The 21,667-nt window shown below is 31.6% G+C and overlaps 1 protein-coding gene across 1 annotated transcript; it reads left to right on the top strand.

The window, feature by feature from the left end:
- Window positions 1–736: 736 nt before the first annotated feature.
- On the top strand, window positions 737–20,188 carry LOC132722840 (uncharacterized). Its single transcript, XM_060707423.1, has 14 exons — window positions 737–1,329; window positions 4,867–4,950; window positions 9,614–9,669; window positions 9,999–10,175; window positions 10,343–10,486; window positions 12,267–12,389; window positions 13,000–13,251; window positions 14,097–14,241; window positions 14,680–14,899; window positions 15,593–15,745; window positions 16,877–17,225; window positions 17,510–17,813; window positions 17,991–18,117; window positions 18,455–20,188. Exons 1-14 carry the CDS (start codon window positions 1,277–1,279, stop codon window positions 18,689–18,691), a joined length of 2,424 nt encoding a protein of 807 aa, XP_060563406.1. The 5' UTR covers window positions 737–1,276; the 3' UTR covers window positions 18,692–20,188.
- Window positions 20,189–21,667: the final 1,479 nt, after the last annotated feature.

A 21,667-nucleotide genomic window follows, 5' to 3' on the forward strand; every position in this document is an offset into this window, starting at 1 on the left:
CAATTGAGTTTTTTAGCGAAAAATGGTTTGGTCTACAATGGGCACATTTTCCATAATGATCAATTAAAACATAGAATAAAAACAAAAGACACTTGTAAATCAATTGGATATTCCTATAAAATATGGTAAAAATGTTTAAAAAGTTCTAAGTGATTAAGAATGAACAATAATAAATAATATTTTCTTTTGTTCTAGAACATTGTATTATCTACTATATAAATATATGTATCGGATCATGTATCTCTTGTTACACTTGCCAACAACTACAATGTATAATTATTTCGTAGAGTTGTGTTATGTCCAATACTACGTTCCATTATTTTCTTGCATATCAGACTGGCGTTTCCGTTAGTTTTACCCATGCCGGAAATTTCATCTGGCATGGGGGGTTCCAGATGAGTCGCGTGCTGTACAATTGCACGATAAAGATGACGTCATTTTACCGTTATGAATGATTTTGTAATTCATACGCTGTTGAATGAAAGTAGTTACGGTAGTAATGATATAAATTTTCATAGAAAATAAAGATAAAGAATTAAAAATATAATGGAATATGGTAGAACATGCAAGAAAAAATATCTGACATATGTTTGCGGTTCGGATCGGAATATCCGTCCCTCGGTCACCCGCCCATGGGCGGTAACTCGGCAAGCCTCGTTACCGCCCAATGGGCGGATCACCTCGGGACGGATATTCCGATCCGAACCGCAAAATATGACAGATATTATTAGTCCAATTCATTGTAACATAATATTGTTACATAGTTAAGATATAGTCGGAAACTAAGAGTCTTTCAATGCCTTTAGCCACAATTAAGTCAACATGATGTCTTTCAGTTGTATCCGCATTAACGAAATGCAGCCAAACTATATTTGTACTTTTGTTTAAGATATAATTGACGTTCATCAAAGTACAATTGTCAAAAACGTAATACAAATCAACAACAAACAAATGATCTTCAAAAACAGCAAGTTATGAAAGCGTTTAGGAAGAAAGAAAGATATATGAAAACCAGGAAAATATGTCAGATTTTTAAGTTTGTTTCAGTTGACATTACATTACGTGTATTGTAAAGAAGTTAGTTCAAGGACGTGATCTTCGTTTGTTAGTTTTACCTCAGTTGAATGACAATTGTTTACTTCGTAAGTTAAAACCTAGATCTGCAAACCGCAGTACAGCTATGGACAACTAAGTGTACACAGTGTGCAGATTCTCATTCAAAAACAATTAAGCCTTTACTGTTTTAAAACTTAAATCAAAAAGTAACATACTCATAATGAAAGGCATACCATTACAACTGTTTATCATTCTAAGCTTTCTTAATCTAAGGTAAGCAATTTTTATTATCATACAAGGGCCATTTATGTTGTTGGTTTTATCTAAATATACCTTTGCTGTGTTTCTGTTCTTGGAAACCATTGCACTATTAAAACAGTAACCAAATAATTCGTATTTCTTCAACGGTCTTTATTTTATTTTTGAATATTTATTCATTTCTTTGTAAGTGAAACGTCAAAAAATATTGTTTTACTGAGAATGAAAAATGTATGATTTGTTTATATATTTTTTTAAATATACTTTCATTTTTTTACAATTTTAACAGACAGAATATAGATAATGTCAAATAAAGTTAGTATGTTAAATCTATCAAATATAGAACACATGATTGTGTTCAATAACACATTAACGACGCGCCGAGATAGTTTTTTGAAAATTAACATTGTTTTGTCTTGCAGTCCTGTCGCATGCTATATTAATTTCATTATTATCATCATCATCATCATCATTATTATTATTATTATTATTATTATTATTATTATTATATTGCCATAAATGATTTTCCTTAAATTATACAGTTTTAGATATTGTTGCGTCATAATACTTCGACAGATATATTTATATTATGTGACTGGAATACAAAATGTAACACTGAATTATTTTTATTTTCGCGTTAATCACTGTCCTCATGTGCTATGATAATTTGAAATAGCGCACTGTTTCTTTTGACATGTCTTAAGGTCTTATTCTGATTACATGCGATAAAAAATAAAACAGAATTTTTTATCCGTGTCATTCCATATTGCGTTCATTTATTTATTTTTTTATGTTTTTTTTTTTATGTGATAACATACCCAGTCTATTCTCGTTTAGCTCAATTTTACTTTACTCGTTTAAAATGAGTGTTGCCTTAAAATCAATTTTCTTGAACAACTTTTTTCCTCATAGCATCATATATTAAACAGTTAAAAACAACTTTTATCTTGACTGAAAAACGACTAATTTGCTATTCTTACATCTAAAATAAAACCAGTATCAAACTGGTCCGCTTTTTAGTTATATATTTGTTTACCGTGAACGTGAGCCGGCACAAGAACCAAAAACAAAAAACAAGTAAACAAGTTTACAATATACAATTTCATTCATTGGTCACCCTCGTTTTGAATGTTATCTTTAAATAAAAAAAGTAGAGCAAAATAAATGAGGGTACAGCACGCAAGTATTTGACAAACTGAATATAACATTTTAATTCTGATATGACACTTTAAATTATGTTCAAAAGTTAGAAATTGAATCATTTTGTACTTTATTACAAAGAAAAGAAATATACATTGCATTTAATATACAACGCAGTCTGAAGAACGGTTATTATTATTATTATCATTATTATTATTGTTATTGTTATTATTATTATTATTATTATTATTATTATTATTATTATTGCTGTTGTTGTTGTTGTAGAAACCTAAAGTTGAAAATGTATATCTGTTGATATTAATCCGGATTTCGGATTGGTTATTATAATTTAACATCAGGGGACATTATTTTTAAATTGATTATTATATATATGTGATTGTCGGACATATTTGCAATCATAAATGCACCGAAAAAAATAATTTATTGTATTTTGGATGTGAAATGTATGCATTCGTTATACATTGTCAAAGATTGAACCCTCTGTTTCTGTTAACATATAAAACTAAGTGGTAGAACTACTTTTAATCCGTATTAATTCCGAGGTTTTTATGTATAATAGCCCAGGTACAAGAATGTACTCAGATTGGGGAAAAACAACCTCATTTTCTAAGGGTTAATGTGTCTTTAATCAATTACTTACAGATCAATTCTTAATTATATTTTTTTTGGGAAAATATCAGATCAGTCCTTTAAATTCTATGAAAATATTAGTTATTTGTCACAACTACATGTATATAAAATGCATGATTACTGCAAAGGCTATTTTAGAATAGATAAATCGCCAATAATCTGTCCAAAAATTTAGGGTTTTTACACGCATTTATTTTATCATAACAAAGCACTTAAAACGATATATGACATGGTAATAATAATAAAAATAAGGAAATTTATTCATGTTGTAAATCTACATTCACATAGTTATATACATGAATAAACAAATGAAAATATCTTGTCATTGTTAGGCTCTAATAAAACAAAAATTGTATTTATACTTTGTCGAGTTTTAACAATCTGTTGAATTACTTATTTTATAATTGTAATACCAACATTTCAAACATGTCTTAGCTTTGACTCTTTGAGTCTTGCTTGTATGCTTTGTTGTTAAAGAGTTATTTTGTATGACTCGAGCAAAAAGGTTAACACGTGTAGTAGCAGACTTAAGATTTCGCTTATTAAAGACAGTCCAGTGATTGTTTCGCAGAGAAAATGTAACAAATTAATAAGAAGTCACAAAGTAAATTTGTATTAAGATACATTTTATTCTTTAACGGTAGTATTATTTTATCATTTGACATTTTTAGAAATGAAAAATGAGTTCAAATTTCGTTTTTTCATCTTATTTCGTATTGTTTCTTTCTGAAGCAAAAATTGTAATAATCAAGTAATGCTCGTAGCTACAATATAAAGATAATGCAGTTGTCTAAAAAGATCTTCGTATGACTCAATTAACGAAATGTTTGTTGCAGATACCTTAAAAGCATTGATATAATAATAAGTAATGCTCTGACATCAAACCAAGTACTACAACATTCTATTATTTCATAAAAGCTCATAGAAGAGCGTAATAAGGTGTATGCAATAAATCCCATCATACATAACGGTCAACTGGACTATATTCGGTCCATTATCGAAATGAGATCCCATTATTGAAATGAGAGCCCCTGATAAACCCCTTTCGTTGCCAAGAAAATAGTTTTTCATTCAAACCATTACTGCGTACTAAGGGCTCAAGTTAGTTACCTCCATTGACTATAGGGTCATTTCCCTCGGTTAAAGTCGGGGCATCGGCAGCTGGTTTACATACTTAACCCTTGTTTCATTATAAGCGATAGAGAACGAAAACTAAGTTTGAACCAATGCTTGGAATCCCCTGCCGATACTCTATCTCACTCAACGAAGCACACATGCTGTGGAGACGAGAGTGTGATTTCATGTGTATAAAACTTAAAGTATGTTTAGTTTAGATATTTGCACATATTAAGTATATTCATCTTTATGGTTTGATTTTACTTTGCACCCTCCACAACTTATGTCATATAGCGCCGAAATGGGAAAGTTGTTTTTGGCTAATCTTAGGTGTTACAAACTCTCTTACTGGAGCTTAAAGATGCAAATACTTCAGATATTCTAAACCACTTAGTCGCCTCTAACGGTCTCGCAGCAATAATCGGTGGCCTCAACTTTTTGCTGATAATGAGATTAACTGTGACTGTGGGAACGACACTGTTTATCAGTCAATTTGCATGGTGAATCAAATTAAACTGATATTTCAGATAATACAAAATTGGTTAAATACACATGTTATTTAATCAATCAGCCATATGAGATTTGAAAATATTTAGCCCGGCAAAAAAGCGACTAGCTTAGGTTCTATCATTTATTACATTTCAGATCAGAAGCTGGTTCGTGTTATAGATACGTTCAGAGGTCGAAAGAAGTTTGTACTGGTTGGTGGTCACGTACCTGTAGAACAAAGTAACTTTTATTATAAATGAATTGATAGCTTGCTTTATGCACAGTTAATCGTTCACTGATATTGTCATTCACTTTTTTTATCATGAAATAATTATTTCATTACCGTTTATATGTAGATAGATATTAAATATTTTGCCAATTTTTATATAAAATCGGTTGCTAGATGTCATAACATTTCCAAACCTCTGGATACTGGGTCAAGTACTTATTAAGCAGGCAACTGTATCTGTTATCTCTTTCAAAAAACTTACTAATAGATAAAGGATTATTATTCAAGTTTTCTTTTATAATTACCGAATTTATTTTTATTGAGTGGAATAAAAGTAATATATCATGAGTAGCGGTAGAGATATGATTTTGACATCACAAAAGTGCGTGTATTGGCTGAAATTAGAAGACAGTAGTCTGTTAAGGCACCGGTAAAAATACAGAAAATATGTTTTACTGCAGTGAAAAATATTTTTTACAGTGAATATAAGGAAAATGAAAATACACCTTTTATTTCATCACTATTTCTCAATATTTCATTCATAGGTATATGATGATATATGATATACATTTTCAACTATATTCATGCTGTAACGTAATTATTTTCGATCTTGAAATATGTCTGTGCCTTCCCTCACACATCAATAATTTTGCGTTAATTCTAAATTATCATAAAGTATAATGATAATTTAAATAATTAACATAGAACCAATTTTTGTCTGCAACATGTTCATTTTAAAACACACAGTATTTTTTAACATAGAAAAGGTATGTTTGTTAAGCATGTAAGCAAATAAGACATGTGGTCAGGTTATTGTGACTGACTTTGACCTAGTAACCGAATAATCAATATGGGTTATCTACTGGTCATGATTAGTCACTAGGTAATTGTGACCGTAAAGGTTGAGTACAGCAATTTTATGACAAAGTTAAAACAAATCTAACCAAATGATCTATGCATAAATTTTATAAATCATATAGGCCTCCTTAATGACAGCCAATTTGTTATATTACATTATACTTGAAATGTGTATACCAAAAGCATATTAGGTAAGGCTCCATGAGTTGCTGAGATGTTGATCAGAAAGCGTTTTTAATTATAATGTCAATGTGATCTTGACCTCAGACCCATTAACCCCAAAAATCCATTGAGGTCATATTCTGAAGTTTGAAGGTCCAGTGTCCATGGGTTGTTCGGTTGTTCAGTTATTATTGATAGGAAGCTATTTTGACATACAATGTCATTAACTTGCCAAGACCAATTCACCTACGAGTTTGAGAGCAAACAGCCCATGGATTGTCATGTTATTGATCGGAAACTGTTTTTACCTACACGTGCAATGTGAACTTTGACCCCTTGACCCAAAAATCAATAGGGTCTGTCATCTACTGGCTAATACCGATGCACCTTTGCAGTTTTAGGGCAAAGTGCCCATTGGTTGTCAAGTTATTGATTGGAAACTGTCTTTACCTACAAGGTCAATATTACCTTGACTTTTGTTCCAATGATCTTAAAACAATAGGTGTCATTTACTGACTAAGGTAAATGCACCTGTGCATTTTGAGGGCTAAAGTGCCATGGGTTGTCAAGTTATTGATCGAAAACCGTTTTTACCTACAGTGTCAATATGATCTCGTCTTTTGACTTTACCCCAAATCCATAGGAGTCATTTACTTGCAAAAACCAACCCAACTACGAAGTTTGAGGGTCAACAACTGATGGGTTGTCAAGTTATTGATTGGAAACCGTTTTTACCAACAAGGTCAAATTGACCTTGGCCTTTGACTACTTGACCCCAAAATCAATAGAGTTTATTAAGTGGTCAAGACCAATGCACCTGAGCAGTTTGAGGGGCAATGACCCATTGGTTGTCAAGTTATTGATCGGAAACTGTTTTATCTTCTAGGTCAATATAAAGTTTGATGTTCCTAGGCATCATAAACCATTTGGTCTACGGACCGACAAACAAATGCAAAGCAATATACCCTCTCTTTGAAGGGGGGCACAATAAATATTTGATTTATTTTCCATTGTTGTGAATATTATTATTTTGTTTGTGCAAGCAATTACTTCATATGCGTCATATGTAGCATGTCCATTGTTCCATAAATAAGTGAAATCTAATTCAATATTCAACAAATCTCTAACAGCACTTGATCACTTGTTTAATAAAACATGATTGTCATTTTTCAAACTATAAATAAGATACCGGTATATATGGTTGTCGTAATTCCTGTACAAATAAATATTTGATCTTATCTGTTTGTAAACAATTAATGACCCTTTAACGCAAATTTTGTTATCGTTTAATATCATAAAATGATGCTCAATTGTAGATTTATCAATATTGTCATTATTTGTATAGATATTGTAAACCGACTTTAACATTTCATGTAAATAAAGGGTGGTATTTATAAATTTATTTTCGTTAAATGTTAAAACCTGTTGTTTTTTTTTAAAATGAATGCATTTTGTCATCGTTTAATTATAATGTATATAAATGTTTGCTGTATGTATTTAACATATTTTTGGATGTTTGGAAATTCTTTTAGAAGAATAATTATAAACATATATTTAACCTTAATTACATCATACAGGATCATTAATCGAAATCTTCCTAATTTTATATTCACTGTTGTAGAAACATTTTCTTCATTATACCTTACAACAATATCAAAAATTTCAAATTTACCCTCGCAATAGCAAGAACTATACGTTGTTTTAATTTCAATGTAGGAAATGTCATGGCATCAATCAATATCAATTTATCTAATATCTGCAAAATAATATTTATTTTTCAAATTTTTCATTTAAAGAGAACAAAGCTCTAAAAGTCTTATTTGCAATGATACTTTTACTCGATAAAAACAAAACAAGAAAAAAACACGAAAGATAGCTTTGACATAAAATTACCTGCCCGACCGCCTTTGATAAATATCATTCTTAAAGTTTTAGTGAAATTCCATACTGATCACTCCTATGAAGTTTCACTAAAAACCAATCAGCACTTTAAACCTGTGAAAGCCGGACAAGATTCTATTTATAGCTCTGGTGGTCATGTATGCAGCGGAGTGGAACTTTCTGGCATTATGCACAACTTAGGCTTCTGTGAAGTGTCAATGAAATCCTACCAGCACTTTAAACCTGTGACAGGCAGACAAGATTTTTCTGTGTATATATTTAATGGCCATTTCTGTGCAACTGAGCGAAACGTGCCGGCGATATGCACGTAGAAATGGTACTCCATTGAGATCCGACCAGCAGTTTGAACTGTGAAAGCCGGACAAGAATTTTCTATTCAAGTTTCATTGAAATCCCACATGCTGTAATGCCTGTTAAATCAGGACAAGATTTTTCTATTTATAGCTTTGGCGGCCAGCTTGTGCTGTGAAGCGGAATATGCCGGCTATATGCACATGCAGGGATGGCACTGATCACTCCTTGTGTTGTTTTAGTTAAAACCCAAATACAGTTCAGCCAGTGAAAGCCGGACAAGAGTTTACTATTTATAGCTCTGGTAGCTAGCCATTTTGTGCAGAGGAACAAACGTCTCGACAATATGCATAACTATAGGCGTGGTACGGATCACTTCTGTGAAGTTTCATTGAAATCCGGCCAGAAGTTTAACCTGTTAAAGCCGGACAAGATTTTTCTATTTGTATCTCCGGTGGCTATTTTGTGCAGCAGAGCGAAACGTGCCGTCGATATGCACAACAAGGGATAGTACTGATCCCTGCTGTGAAGTTTTATTGAAACCAGCAATTTGACCTGTGAAAGCCGGACAAGATTTTTCTATTTAATGCTCTGGTCGCCATTTTGTGCGGCCAAGCGGAACGTGTGGGCGCTTTGCACAACTAGGGCTGGTATTGATCCCCCTTGTGAAGTTTCATTGAAACCCCTCTAGCAGTTTGACCTGTGAAAGCAGGACGATATTTTTCTATTTATAGCTATGGCGGCTATTTTGTGCAACGCAGCGGAACAAGCCGGTGATGTGCACAACTAGGGATGGTACATGTACTGATCACTGCTATGAGGTTTTACTGATATCCCCCAGCGGTTTTGGAGATGAAGCGCGGACAATATGTTTCTATTTATAGCTCTGGTAGCGATTTTGTGAAGCGGAGTGGAACCATCTTGTGATGGTACTGATCACTCCTATGAATTTCGCTGAATTTTCCACAGCGGCTTAATTGATGTCAAAGCACAAGGACAAGATTTCCGGACGGACCGACGGACCGACAGTATGATTACTATATGCGGTCTTCTGGGGCATAAAAAACATAAGAAGAAAGAATTTGATTGGTAAATGTTTTTAAAAACTTCTTGTGTGTGTATTAGCTAATCCATCCAGGTTTTATTTTTTACATATTGTAATGAATTCTTTTATAATAAGAAAATATATATCAATTTTGTGTTAAACTACATGGAGCGTAGAGGTAATTTTCCTGTGGTCATTTGGTTTATTGACGGAAAACATGACGTTATATGACGTGTAAGCATTCGTTTTTTTTTTTTTTTGCTTTGCATATATCAAATTCATTACTCAATCTGTTGGACATGCGAATAATGCGAAGCGTGTTAGAATACTTATTTAAATTAAACAACAAAATTATTTAGAAAAACCTTCTATAGTTTATCACACTTACATTAAACTTGTCTTATTTACCATTTCAGGTATCACAGTGAAAGAATATGTTGTTCTCATTACAACGGGGCCTTATGCTCAAACCGTAAATATGCTACAAGATCATATCTATGACCACATATAATCAACATTTATATTTCTTACATATTTTCATATAACTCAATTACAATATCATTTGTGCTCTATTATTCTCTATAATGACGACATGTTAAATGTTGTTTTGTTTCCGGGGAGTGGTGGGTGCGGGGAGAAGCATGTCCGGAGCCATATGAATCATTTCGATTTTTTGTACCAAAAATAAAACTAAATGAGTGTACATAAATAACTTTTATTAAGACATGCATTGTTTAAGGAATTTCCAGTTTTTAGCTAAATGTCATCTGATAAATAAGTCATTTTCATATCTTTCTTAAGCAAAATGCCGATATGGATATGGTGCAAATACTTGTAATAAAAACTTCGAGGGCTATGTTAAATACAAAAATGGTAATGTGGTGAGAAACAGTGGCGGGGAATGCTATGCACCATTTCGGTGCAGAAACTGCAATAAAGGATATTACCCTGTTACCACATACGATGGATATTGCAAAGGTAGTCTTTTTAAAATATAATTATAAGTATGTTTAATTCTTTTAAATTTGTTTCCCAGTTATGTATATAATCAATGAACGATATCGAGAAATGTAAAAGTCCTAGTTAAAATTCACTTGCATTGTTTTAATTGTATTGATTATTAGTATTAATTTTGTTCTTTCTAGCGTGTTATAAGCCTACAAAATGCAATCTACCCGTATGTACATCATGGAGTAATTATTGGTGTGAGTATTGTGAAGAGGAATATATTAGGTTAAAGCCAGGCTATAACGTTTATTCTGGGCTACCAGATAACAAAAAATGTCAAAGTAAGTTGATATACATTTATTTACATTGATATTTTGTTGTTTTATTACAAAAGTTTCAGAGAATATTCCAGTTAGTATCGGAAGACCTTCCAATATATTTCTTTATTGGACGTTGAATGATACAATATATCTTGAATATGATAGTATGTATGACTTTTTATCTGTACCTTTCGGATAAAAGATATTTACAACAATGATATCTGTTTGATAACTGACACATGTCCGAGCTATTTACTCGTTCCGTGAATAATAAATTTGGATGTACAGTGAAACAAACTTACGAAGAGTATATGATGCCGACACATTTTGAGTTTCTTTAATATAACTTTCCTTGCCTATAATGGTCTTTCGGTCTTGTACCCGTTTACATGTATTCGCGTACTGCATCGTTAAATGTTGGATAATCAATAAGTTGACAATCTATGTCCACTTACATTTTGAATTTTTTTATATTTATTACTGACGATTTCTATTTCTCTTAGTAGACTTTCGTATTCACATATTTGTAAGCATGGGTAACAACCTAAAATGTATATATTAACTTTCCTACTTTATTTGCCATGTGGTTACGATCACTGACATCGAATAACCTTTCTCGCACTTGTGCTAGAAGTTTCTAACACCAGTATTGTTCGTTGACCATGCCGACGCCACTTCAACTCCAACATACATATAATGATAATACAAAAATGATAGTAAGATGACTAGTAAACCATGCAGTTATTTATACCTACACAGGTTCCTTAATTAGATAGCACATTCAATTTTCACTACCCATTTGATTATGCAAACAGAACTAAAATAGCGGTGCTAGTAAAAAGTGATGTGTATGTGTATTGAGCATTTATTCCTACGTGATGACGAAAGGGTGGTGTAACACCGTGTTAATTAGCTCATTATGTAACATTTAAAGATTTGTCTACCTTGGCATAATTGAAGAAACACCAAATTAAAAAGAGTAAAAAGTCAAGTCAATTTCTATTTCCGAGGTACTGTGCCAGTTCGTTTGAATTGGTAAAAGAGAAAAACTGTAGACATTTTCTATCGACTTGACTCTTACATTATGTACCTTCTACCCATTGATAGAAACACTCTGATTGTTACTAAACAAGAACTAAAGAAAGATCTCTTCTTGTTCTTTTCACAATTTTATGTTTCATGACACACACACACTTTGTCATTTATTGGAACCGATTGTCACTGATTGTGTAAGACAAAGAATCTACATATTTGATTAATGGATCGGTTTGTCTTGCTTAACTTGTTTAAACGGAACCAGTCATGCGGAATTTCCTCAATGTTATATCAAACCTTTGCCTATCTTACATTCTTTTAGACATAATTTAATATTGAATATACGCTACATATTTCACTACTTAATAACAAATTTACTTGAAATGATGAAGTTCCATTGAAAAAGATGATGTCTCTTCACCACAAAACTTAATTTTTTTTTGTTTGTAATAATTAACAAAGAGAATGTTTATACTTGTAGAACAAAATCAAATGTGACATCTGACATCTACATTCTTTATTGGACTAAGCCAACTGATATGTTTATAAAAAATACATTGTATAACTTTAATAAAGTAATGTACTATATTCATTTGAAAGGATTTAAAAAAGACTCAGAACCTAATTTTCAGTCGATAATACTAAATAGAATTACGAATTTCTAAAATTAAACTGTCAAAACACTTTCCGTATTAATTTTTACATATGCATATTTGCTCATTCGGTCAGTCTTTTATATATTTTGATATTAGAATTATTTGTTTAGGGACTTGTTCTTGGAAGCCTGGTGCAAGGTGCTTTCCCGGTTCTTGTACAGGCAACATGATACTGGAAAATGACTGTCAGTGTGCCAGAGGGTTTTCGTCGAAGTACAGTGATTGTTCGACCGGTATGTATACGCTCTTTATATCAAAAGTAAATTTTTCTTTCTTCTACCTGGGTATCTAAATATTGAGCGAAACGTTCATGTTCTTTATTTTCAAACTTACGCAGATTAAAGCGACATTCAGCTTTACTAAAGGTTAAATATATTATATTTGAATAAATTGTTTCGATTGATTGTAAAATCTCAAGAATTAAGGCTGAAAATTAAATTTGCCAACGAAAAAATACAAAAACAATAAGGAAAATCCTTGCCAGATTTAGATTAGTAAAGCAAACGATTCTTTCCCCGATTGTCCAGGACACCGGCGCATTATAAATACAGTAGCTATCAGGAAGCTTAACAGTGATAAGATAAAATTACTGTTATACTTAGTTAGAAACAACACAAAATTGGTTTTTCAGGCAGATAATATAAGCAAAAAGGGGCTTTAAAAAAATTCATATGTTTTAGTAGATGGATTTCAAAGCATTTGTTTAAACAAATGCATTTTATTCTTTTGAAACTGGAAAACTTTATGTAAATGTTCGTGAAATCATAAAAATTCCCTTAAGACATTAAAGATATTTGGTTTTATTTTAGAATGAAAAATCCTACCATATCTTTTTAATTTCAGCGACATCTGAGAAAAAACCAACGATAAAACAGTTGTACTTTAAGCTTCATGGCCCCTTAAACAGCATAAAGATAGTCGACAAGGCGCTTAATACAACAATATTTTGGACAAAGGACGTCATGTGGTCAATTATTTCTTTTGAGGCTTCTTCAAACTACGTACCAGAGATTGACAGTTCGAAAAAACCAAATTATATTACTGGATATCATATTGGAATCGCAGAACTTAAGATTCATTTAACTTTATCAAGAGGTAAATAGCTGCAGTATTGGTATGCATAATGTGTAGGTTAAATAATGATGTTTTTGATTCAGCAAACTTTACTTTTAATTTTCACTGGACATTTCTGATAAATAATTATTCTTATTCTCATTAATCACAACGTCTCTGAATTATCGAATGCCTGAAAATGATCAAGAAATACTTTAGTGACAGTAACAGATAAAATTTTGGTAATAGGCTTCTATATTGTTAATTCAAAATGATCCAAATTTCCTTGAAATCGATTCAATTCAATGGATATGTTATTAATAAAAGAATAATTAAACGCAATAAATAAACATGCTATGGTGCACTATATTTATTAATACTTTTCAGTAAATATATGATTATTCTTGCACATAAAGTGAAATGCGTATCACTATTTGAACTCGAAAAAACTAAAAGGACCTTTTGCGAAAAATATTTTTCAAAAAGGTAATATTAAGTCGTAAAAAGCAAAATGTATTTCGTAAAAGACTAATTATATTTCGTAGCATAGGGTGCAGTAGTGTTTTGCAGCTTTTAACGTCGGTACATTCTGTGTTATTCTATTATCTTACAGATTATTATCACTTATCTAAAGATTTTCAATTTGAACGTTCGTGTCACGGATATCACTTCAGGGCTACCGTGCACATACGTATTTTACATTGATGGTATAGATTGTTAAGGGATAAATACTTCGGATCTTAAGATAGATCATGCTCTATAAAGATTTTTAAAAGTTTCGTTTGTTCTATTCTTTTTTTTTATTAAACTTCATAATTTTATCATAAATGACTATTTATGTCACTTTTGACAAAATTAATGTTACTCAAAACATACATAACGGACAGGTTCTGATTACGGTGAATGGACAATAGATGGAGGTTGTTCGAACTTTGATGAAAATTGCGACAAAACAATTACAGATAAAGTAATAAGTAGCATAAGCAGTTGGAGAAAGATTATGTACAATGGAAACTTTGAACACGGTGATAAGTGAGTTTGAAAAAGAATATTAAATTGATCTTGATTATGAATATTTTCAAACTGATATTAAAAACATGTATATATACAGCTTCGGAGAATTATGTCATGAATTCTCATACCTATTTTATATTTATCATTACCGTCAGACAAGTGCTTTTGAAGTATATATTGTTGTTTTGTCTTAATGCTTTGTTACATCTTTCTAAGTTATGCATTGTCTTCTAATCCTGGCCAATTCTCGTTTATTCAGATCCATTTAAACGCTGGTGTAAATGCTGAACCTTATTAAAACTAATGATCATGAAATATTTTCCTTTTTGCCTTATTGTTGACTGCTGTTAAGTTATAAGTGCTCCTGAGTGATACAATTATTATGTTCATATGTGAAATTACATAAACATTAAGAATAGAAATTGAAATATCAATGAAGTTAATTCTCATTTAAAGGATCAAGTTCAAAGTGTCAGCTAAAAATGGCGGCAAAGTTGAGTATGAGTACAGAAGTACTTTTACATTTCCGTATAGGAAATACCAATATTATCTCAATGGCATAACGGCCAGCAAAGAACTCGAACTCCGTTTCGATACATTTCCACCAACACATTGCTTTGAACAAGACGATAATTGTCTGCAGGATCCTTTACAAGTAAAAGACTTTTTAACTGAGGTAAATAGCAGTTTAATTATAATGTGAAATATTTTTGGAGCTATCTTCAATAATAAATTTTATAAGTAAGTTTTATAAATAAGTTTTACTAACGTCATGATATCTTTTTCTGACCTGAATCATTTTGACAAATTAACTATGCCTTAACATATAAGAATACATATTCAGTACATGTCACTCTACCCGATAAACGGAAATTACAAAAAAAAATAATAATAGAATAATCAAAGTAATAACCGATAGCTGCTATGAGAAATGATCACACTTTTATAAAATATAAATGATATCCTTCATGTTTGTTTGATTAAGTTTCAAGTAATTTGTTTAAATATTTTTAAAGTATTTTGCAGTTGTAATCATACTACAAATTTAATCATACTCTATGTAAACCATAGTTGTTCACTTATAACGTGTGATACAGTAATGATAATTTTAACGTAGCTAGCTAACGAAATGTCATCAATTCTGTTCAGGCACCCACTGACGCTTGAAATAAGGTACTTCGGACACCAAGGTTTCCTCTTCCAGACCTCTATAGCGTTAATGTAGCATACCAATTCTTAAATGAATATTTATGGAGTCAAATCAGCTCTAAATGAGTCATTTCCTAATCATGGTTAGAATTTTTCCACCTTGTTCTTTATATAAAGTCTAGATCGGTTGACGATAAATGTTTTTGACCGTTTCTTTCAGTCCAAATTCACAGCATATTGGGCTGGGTGGACTGATTTGGATTCCGGTATAGACGAATACGAATTCAATATATATTATTTAGAAAATTCACTTGACGATAATCTTCTCAGATATAAATACATGTTAACGCCAACGAGATTATCATCATCTCAGGTATGTTTTAAAGTTAGCAATGATAATCCATAATTTGATAATTATATAATGTTGATTAAACATTTTAAGGTAATTACACATTTGTGTAAATTAATACAAAATATGAGCCTTGTATTGTACAATGATTGTTTCAGAATAACATCGTCCGATTCGATTTTATTTTTTGAAACTTCAAGACAGCATTATAGCTTCTTTTTATTTTTGCTAAATCAAGTCTTACCAGTTCATGTTAAATGTTGTATTCTGCTTAAGCCGGTGCTAGGGGGTGTAGACGGTAGTTTGCACTTGACAGTACCATCCTTGAACAGGCTCAATCAAACACAGCCTGCAACATTTTCAATTTTGCCGCGTTGGGCTTTCTTTAGGGATTCTTATTTCACTCGCCACATCAGCGTTGTTTGTGCCGTGTGGAGGCTGTAAAAAGTCGCTCCGTACATTCAATCAGGAATGTTATATTTCCAATCCTTTAAGATCGTTCAGCACGACATTATGATTGTTCTTGTGGTATTTTAGTTCTATCTATTCGGATCTTTCTTGTTGGTGGTTCCAGTATTTCTCACTTGAATACTGTTAAATCACCCTTAGGATATGAGGCCTGCTTTTTAAATTTGTCTTTTGACGTTATATTTTCATAACCTCAGATCCCCTTTCAAAATACCATTTTATTTAGTTGTGCCCATTGTTTTCCCGTTTAAGGCACACGCATTTTTTTACTTGGGGACCATATGCCGCTTTTCATAGGATGGCACTAATGTGCCACATTGAAGGTACCATGATAACTGCCATATAAACATATTTGCGGATATTTCAAAATTCTAAATTTTACCGGTTCATGTTAAATGTTGAATTCTGCTTAAGCCGGTGCTGGGGGGGACGGTACATTGCACTTGATAGTACCGTCCTTGAACAGGCTCAATCAAACCTAGCCTGCAACATTTTCAATTTCACCGTGTTGGGCTTTCTTTAGGGATTCTTCTTTCACTCTATTTTATCATGTTTTGCGTTCAATATTGTATGTTTTGTACTAAACCTAATGGAGAAAGAAAAGCTTATTTTGAGCGTCTGAGTACAAATTCGAAATACTGTGAGAATCCAATCAACATTTCTGTAAAGTTGTGTCGTTTTCTTCAGTCTTCTGCAACACTGCACCTAGAAGAGCCTGGACCGTATTCAGTAGAGATAATTGTACATGACCGTGCTAAGAATTATAAAGTTGCGAGGAGAATTATTCTCTATGACAACGCGTCTGTTGTTGATCTATACGGTAAACAGGCCAGCATTGTTCAAGCTGATGAATCCGGATGGATAAATAAAAATAGCGAACAGATAGAAATTGAATGGCCAAATAGATTCCGAAATATTAGACATAGTAACGGTGGATGGCTTAATGGAGTACAAGAAAATGGTGACATTATTAAAGATCTCGATGACCGAGAAGGAAGATCAAGTAGAACAGTTGACAGACTAAATAACGTTAACGGTAAAATATAAATTAAAAAGCAAAGTAATGTGTTTCTAACCTTTAATTGATGTTCCCATGTATCTAACATGATTAAATCATCTTCTTGGGTTATTTATCATAATTAGCAAATGTCAAAGCATCAACGATCCAGAATTAATCGCTGGTATCTAACAAAGGTGTCCTATCATAATAATCAATGACACAGATATCTATTATATTACATAACAACTTTTTTCAAACTCAATTCTGTGTTTCGTATTGTTTCAACAACTTATTCAGATCTTTAAGTAAATTTATTTCAGGAATTGTTCGGTTTGATATTGCACGCAATGTTGAGTTTGATGGTAAATCAAATTATAGTGGATTCGAGCGAGTGCCTGAAGAGGTCTTCAAACTAAAAAAGATGGTTTATACTGATGAGGAATTTGTTGATGGAATGAAGCTAACGTATATCATTCGTGGCACAGATGCAGTTGGAGAATTTGCCGAGGATAACGTAACAGCTATGATAGATCTATCTCCACCAATAATACAAAATGTATGGCTCTCAAAGGGATACTGGGGCAATGCTAAAGCGTATAGCATTTTTGGACTTTATGAATTACTGTAAGCTATGACACAATTACTAGTTTGTCCAGTGCTAATGAAAAGTATCAATCAGCCATTGTTTGATACATTTTCTCGAAAGTATTAACAAGAAAAAAAGACAGACTTAAATCAATGTACTTTCTTACTTCTAGAAAACCTTAAGTTTTGTAAATAACTTTTGTTTTAATTTGGTAGAATTGACTGGAAGGCATTTGACTACCACAGTGGAATACACAAACTTTCCTGGAAAATATTTGAAAATATTACCAATACTGAAATCACCTTTGGAGAGTTTAATGAGCCACCAATAGGGGAAACAAAGGTATTTTGACATGAGTCAGCTTCTTTTAAATGTATCCAGCTTTTTAAAAGGAACACTTAATGCACCGTTGCATATGTTTGACAACTATAAGCCTCTGGAAACTAAAAAAAAAGTCATTTTGAATATCCACATCATTGTCTTTGGATTGTCTAATGTGATAATATTTATTGTAACACAATTGTTGTTTATAGTTTTCTTTTTTTTCTGTTAAGAAGCCATTTGTTTGTTTGCGAAACTTATATTATACAGATATTAGATTATTCTTTTTTATTTTACGATTGCAAATTAATTGTATTTACTAAGAATATAAAGATCATAACGTTTTTATTTACGCCAGACAATAGAGGAGTGCAAGATCACAGACACTGTGCATACACGAGGAATAAACTGTTACTGCTCGCCGTATAACGGATGCTATCATAAGCATTTTCAGGTCAAACCACTTATATCAGAAGAGAACAAAAATGGTCTTATCGGTGGATGGAAATCTGGAGACTTTGAATATTTGTTAGAGGTTACTGCTACCAATAATGCTGGTTTAACAACCACAAAACAGGCGAAAGTAAAACTATAAAATATGTATCTTGGACATGGGCCATCTTGGGTTTGACACAGTTCAACTAAAATGAATTAAATACTTTCTGTAAATAGCAGCATATCCTATCATTTTTTAAAGTAATAGTTTTATTGTCTATACTTCTCTTCGTTTTAATACGTAAATATTGCTGTAAAACATGAAGTGTCACAAATGTGATATTTCCATTCATAATTATCCAGAAGATGGGACATTTCAGAAAGTTATTTCGCATTATGTTATAAATATACGTCAAGTACTATTGTTACAGACTTTACTTTTATCAAATGGATTTCATCTTTTTTTTGAAATTTTGCTGTAATCAGACAATCATGGTCAAAATCAAATTTCTTACTTAAAAAGGTTTAAATGTTCGGTTCAGTTGCCAAACGTCTTACCGAAATAAGTGGGTGTTTTCATGTTTGTTTTTTTATTTGTTATATATTGTGCGTCTTGTATCTACACTATTACATATACATTGTAGTTATCATTTTAGCACCTTCGTTGACAGTCACCTATATTTTCAGGGACATAAAGGTCCGAAATGGAAAGAATAAAGGCGAGAAAAAAAAACACATAAAAACAAGCAAACAGAAACACGGTTAAACTTTTATTCTCACAAATCTAATTTTTGATATAATTGGTTTGCTTCAATGCCAACAAATTTGCTTAAAAAGCAAAAGTTTCAATTCCTATCGCAGAATCAGTCATATCAATATTTTGTTTCATTTTTGGGATGGTTTGATTGTCATTTATTTAAGACTAATAGAAAGCGTTTGAGTGTGTATATAATTTAAAACAAAAATAACAGTTGAAGGACAATATTTCGTAACAACTAGAATTACATCTTGCACCCTAATATTGGAAGAAAACATAAATTGAATTATAAAGTATGCATAGACACTTTTATCAAATTTCAAAATAAAAATGAGAGGTTGGTATGTTTGTTAAAAAAAAGAAAGAAAGATAATGAGTTCGATTTTGTTACATGTAAGTGATAGCGGGAAAAGTGACAAATATTTCCATAATAAGTTTGAAGATTTATCGAAATAAACAGTATAATGAACGTGTGTTTAAAGATGCATAATAATTAAATACTTACTGAAAATATTCATTCGTATGTTAAATGTATATGTCAGTTATTAATTAGATTTATCATTATAATTTTGCTGATACATGTACAACGAATGGATGCAGTCGTATTGGCTGTATTTAATTATAAATAGAGTAATCTGATTAATCATCAACCTATTTCAACCATATACACACGTATGCTATTAACGGTTTAATTATTAACATGTACACTCCTCCCGCGGACACCAGGTGGCCGTTGAACAGATGTATATAACATAGAGTGATTATCATGCTAAATTTTACATAATTTACGTTTACATCATGAAATCATTCCGACGCAGCATTTTATTTCATAATAAAAACAATATAATCATTGTATTCTAATATGTTACATACTTGAATGAATAAAGTGCAATTAACAGATATGCTGTTCACATTTTCATTTAACAACAAAACAGAAAGAGGAAGGGAGATCATTTTACAATAATTGTATTATTAGTTTGTTTTAGTTTCTCCCCTTATAATTACGCTTCGCAGAAATACAAAAAACAACATCTAAATTGTCAATGAACCATGGCTAACAAGTGGTTCATTTTTATAACACATGAATGCTTGCTCAAAATATGCAGACACAGACTACAGCACATTCGAGGACGATGTGGGAAGCGAGGAGGTGGGTGAAAAATCAGATAAAAATTATGATACTACAACATGTGTAAAACAGATAATATTTTTAACGACACCTCAAAATGAACATGCGTACAGTTAATATGGTGTCTTATCAAAATGAATAAAATTGTCTTAGCAATTCAAGGTGGGTGACATTTCGATAAACGATGCAAATCGTGTCTGTTTTGTTACTTGCCATAAAAACGACAGAAAACTTGTTATCACTAGTGATTTTAAGTACATGTTATTGACAATACTCATACTAGACATGCGTATTCTTTATACATGCCTTATCAGTGAAATTGTCCTGATAATACAATATACGTGACATTTCAACAAATAAAGATAATAAATCTGATTTTAATGCATTTCTTTTAAGTGTTAATTCATGCCATAAAAACTGATCACAGGTAATTATAAATATGCTTCGTTGACATTTGCTATAAATTCTTTAAAAGACTTTTAAGGACCATGTTTGGAAGCCACTGCAGCTGATTTAAATGAAAGATTAATTCTATTACATCCAGTTAAATGACTATGTCTTTTATATCATACACCATCATTTAATGTAATGAAATAATTCAAAGCTAGCTACAAGATGTATGCATTGACAGCTTCAACTCCAATGATTGCTATGGCCAGGTAGAAATAAAAAATAAAAAAGATCGATTCAGTTAAGTAATATATATTGTTTTTCTTATTTTTCTTTCTTTTTATGAATGTAATTTAAATGACAATACATTATTTTTCTATAGTTTTAGAGAATAAAAATCACAAAAACAGGGATTCATAAGAAATGTCCAAAATAATAGCGGTCAACGCGTCGGACAAGTAATCTTGTCAGGATTTCTGACCGCGTAATATCAAAACCTGTCAGGGGCAAACCGTCGTTTCCTTGAGCAAGAAACTTTACATAAATTGCTTTGCACTGGTTGATTCCAGAAACAGATTCGAGAGTGTTTCAATATGCTTGTAGCATCCAACACATTCGAACTAAAATAAATTTGTATAAACCAAATGCCCAAAACAACACGTAAAGATACTTTATATTACAACAGTTTATTTTCGATCTGACATGTTTTTGCAGCATGAATACATCTACGTTTAAATTAAATTCGGTTAACTTGCCAAGTTTATTGCAGAAACTGCCTATTACATTTCAATTACATTTTATTTTATTGCGATTAATTTTCTTTTAAACCATCATCTATTTTCTTACAAGAATTTCCGTTT

The sequence above is a fragment of the Ruditapes philippinarum genome, unplaced genomic scaffold, assembly GCF_026571515.1.
Source record: "Ruditapes philippinarum isolate M1 unplaced genomic scaffold, ASM2657151v2 ctg716_1_1_1_1, whole genome shotgun sequence".
Taxonomy (NCBI): Eukaryota; Metazoa; Mollusca; class Bivalvia; order Venerida; family Veneridae; genus Ruditapes; species Ruditapes philippinarum.

What these genes read in the sequence shown, in the direction of transcription:
- LOC132722840 (XM_060707423.1), top strand. Translation starts at nt 1,277, where the DNA reads ATGAAAGGCATACCATTACAACTGTTTATCATTCTAAGCTTTCTTAAT. An exon ending in TCACGTACCTGTAGAACAAA is followed by an intron (nt 4,951 to 9,613) that starts GTAACTTTTATT and finishes TTACCATTTCAG; the next exon opens with GTATCACAGTGAAAGAATAT. An exon ending in TAAAAGACTTTTTAACTGAG is followed by an intron (nt 14,900 to 15,592) that starts GTAAATAGCAGT and finishes CGTTTCTTTCAG; the next exon opens with TCCAAATTCACAGCATATTG.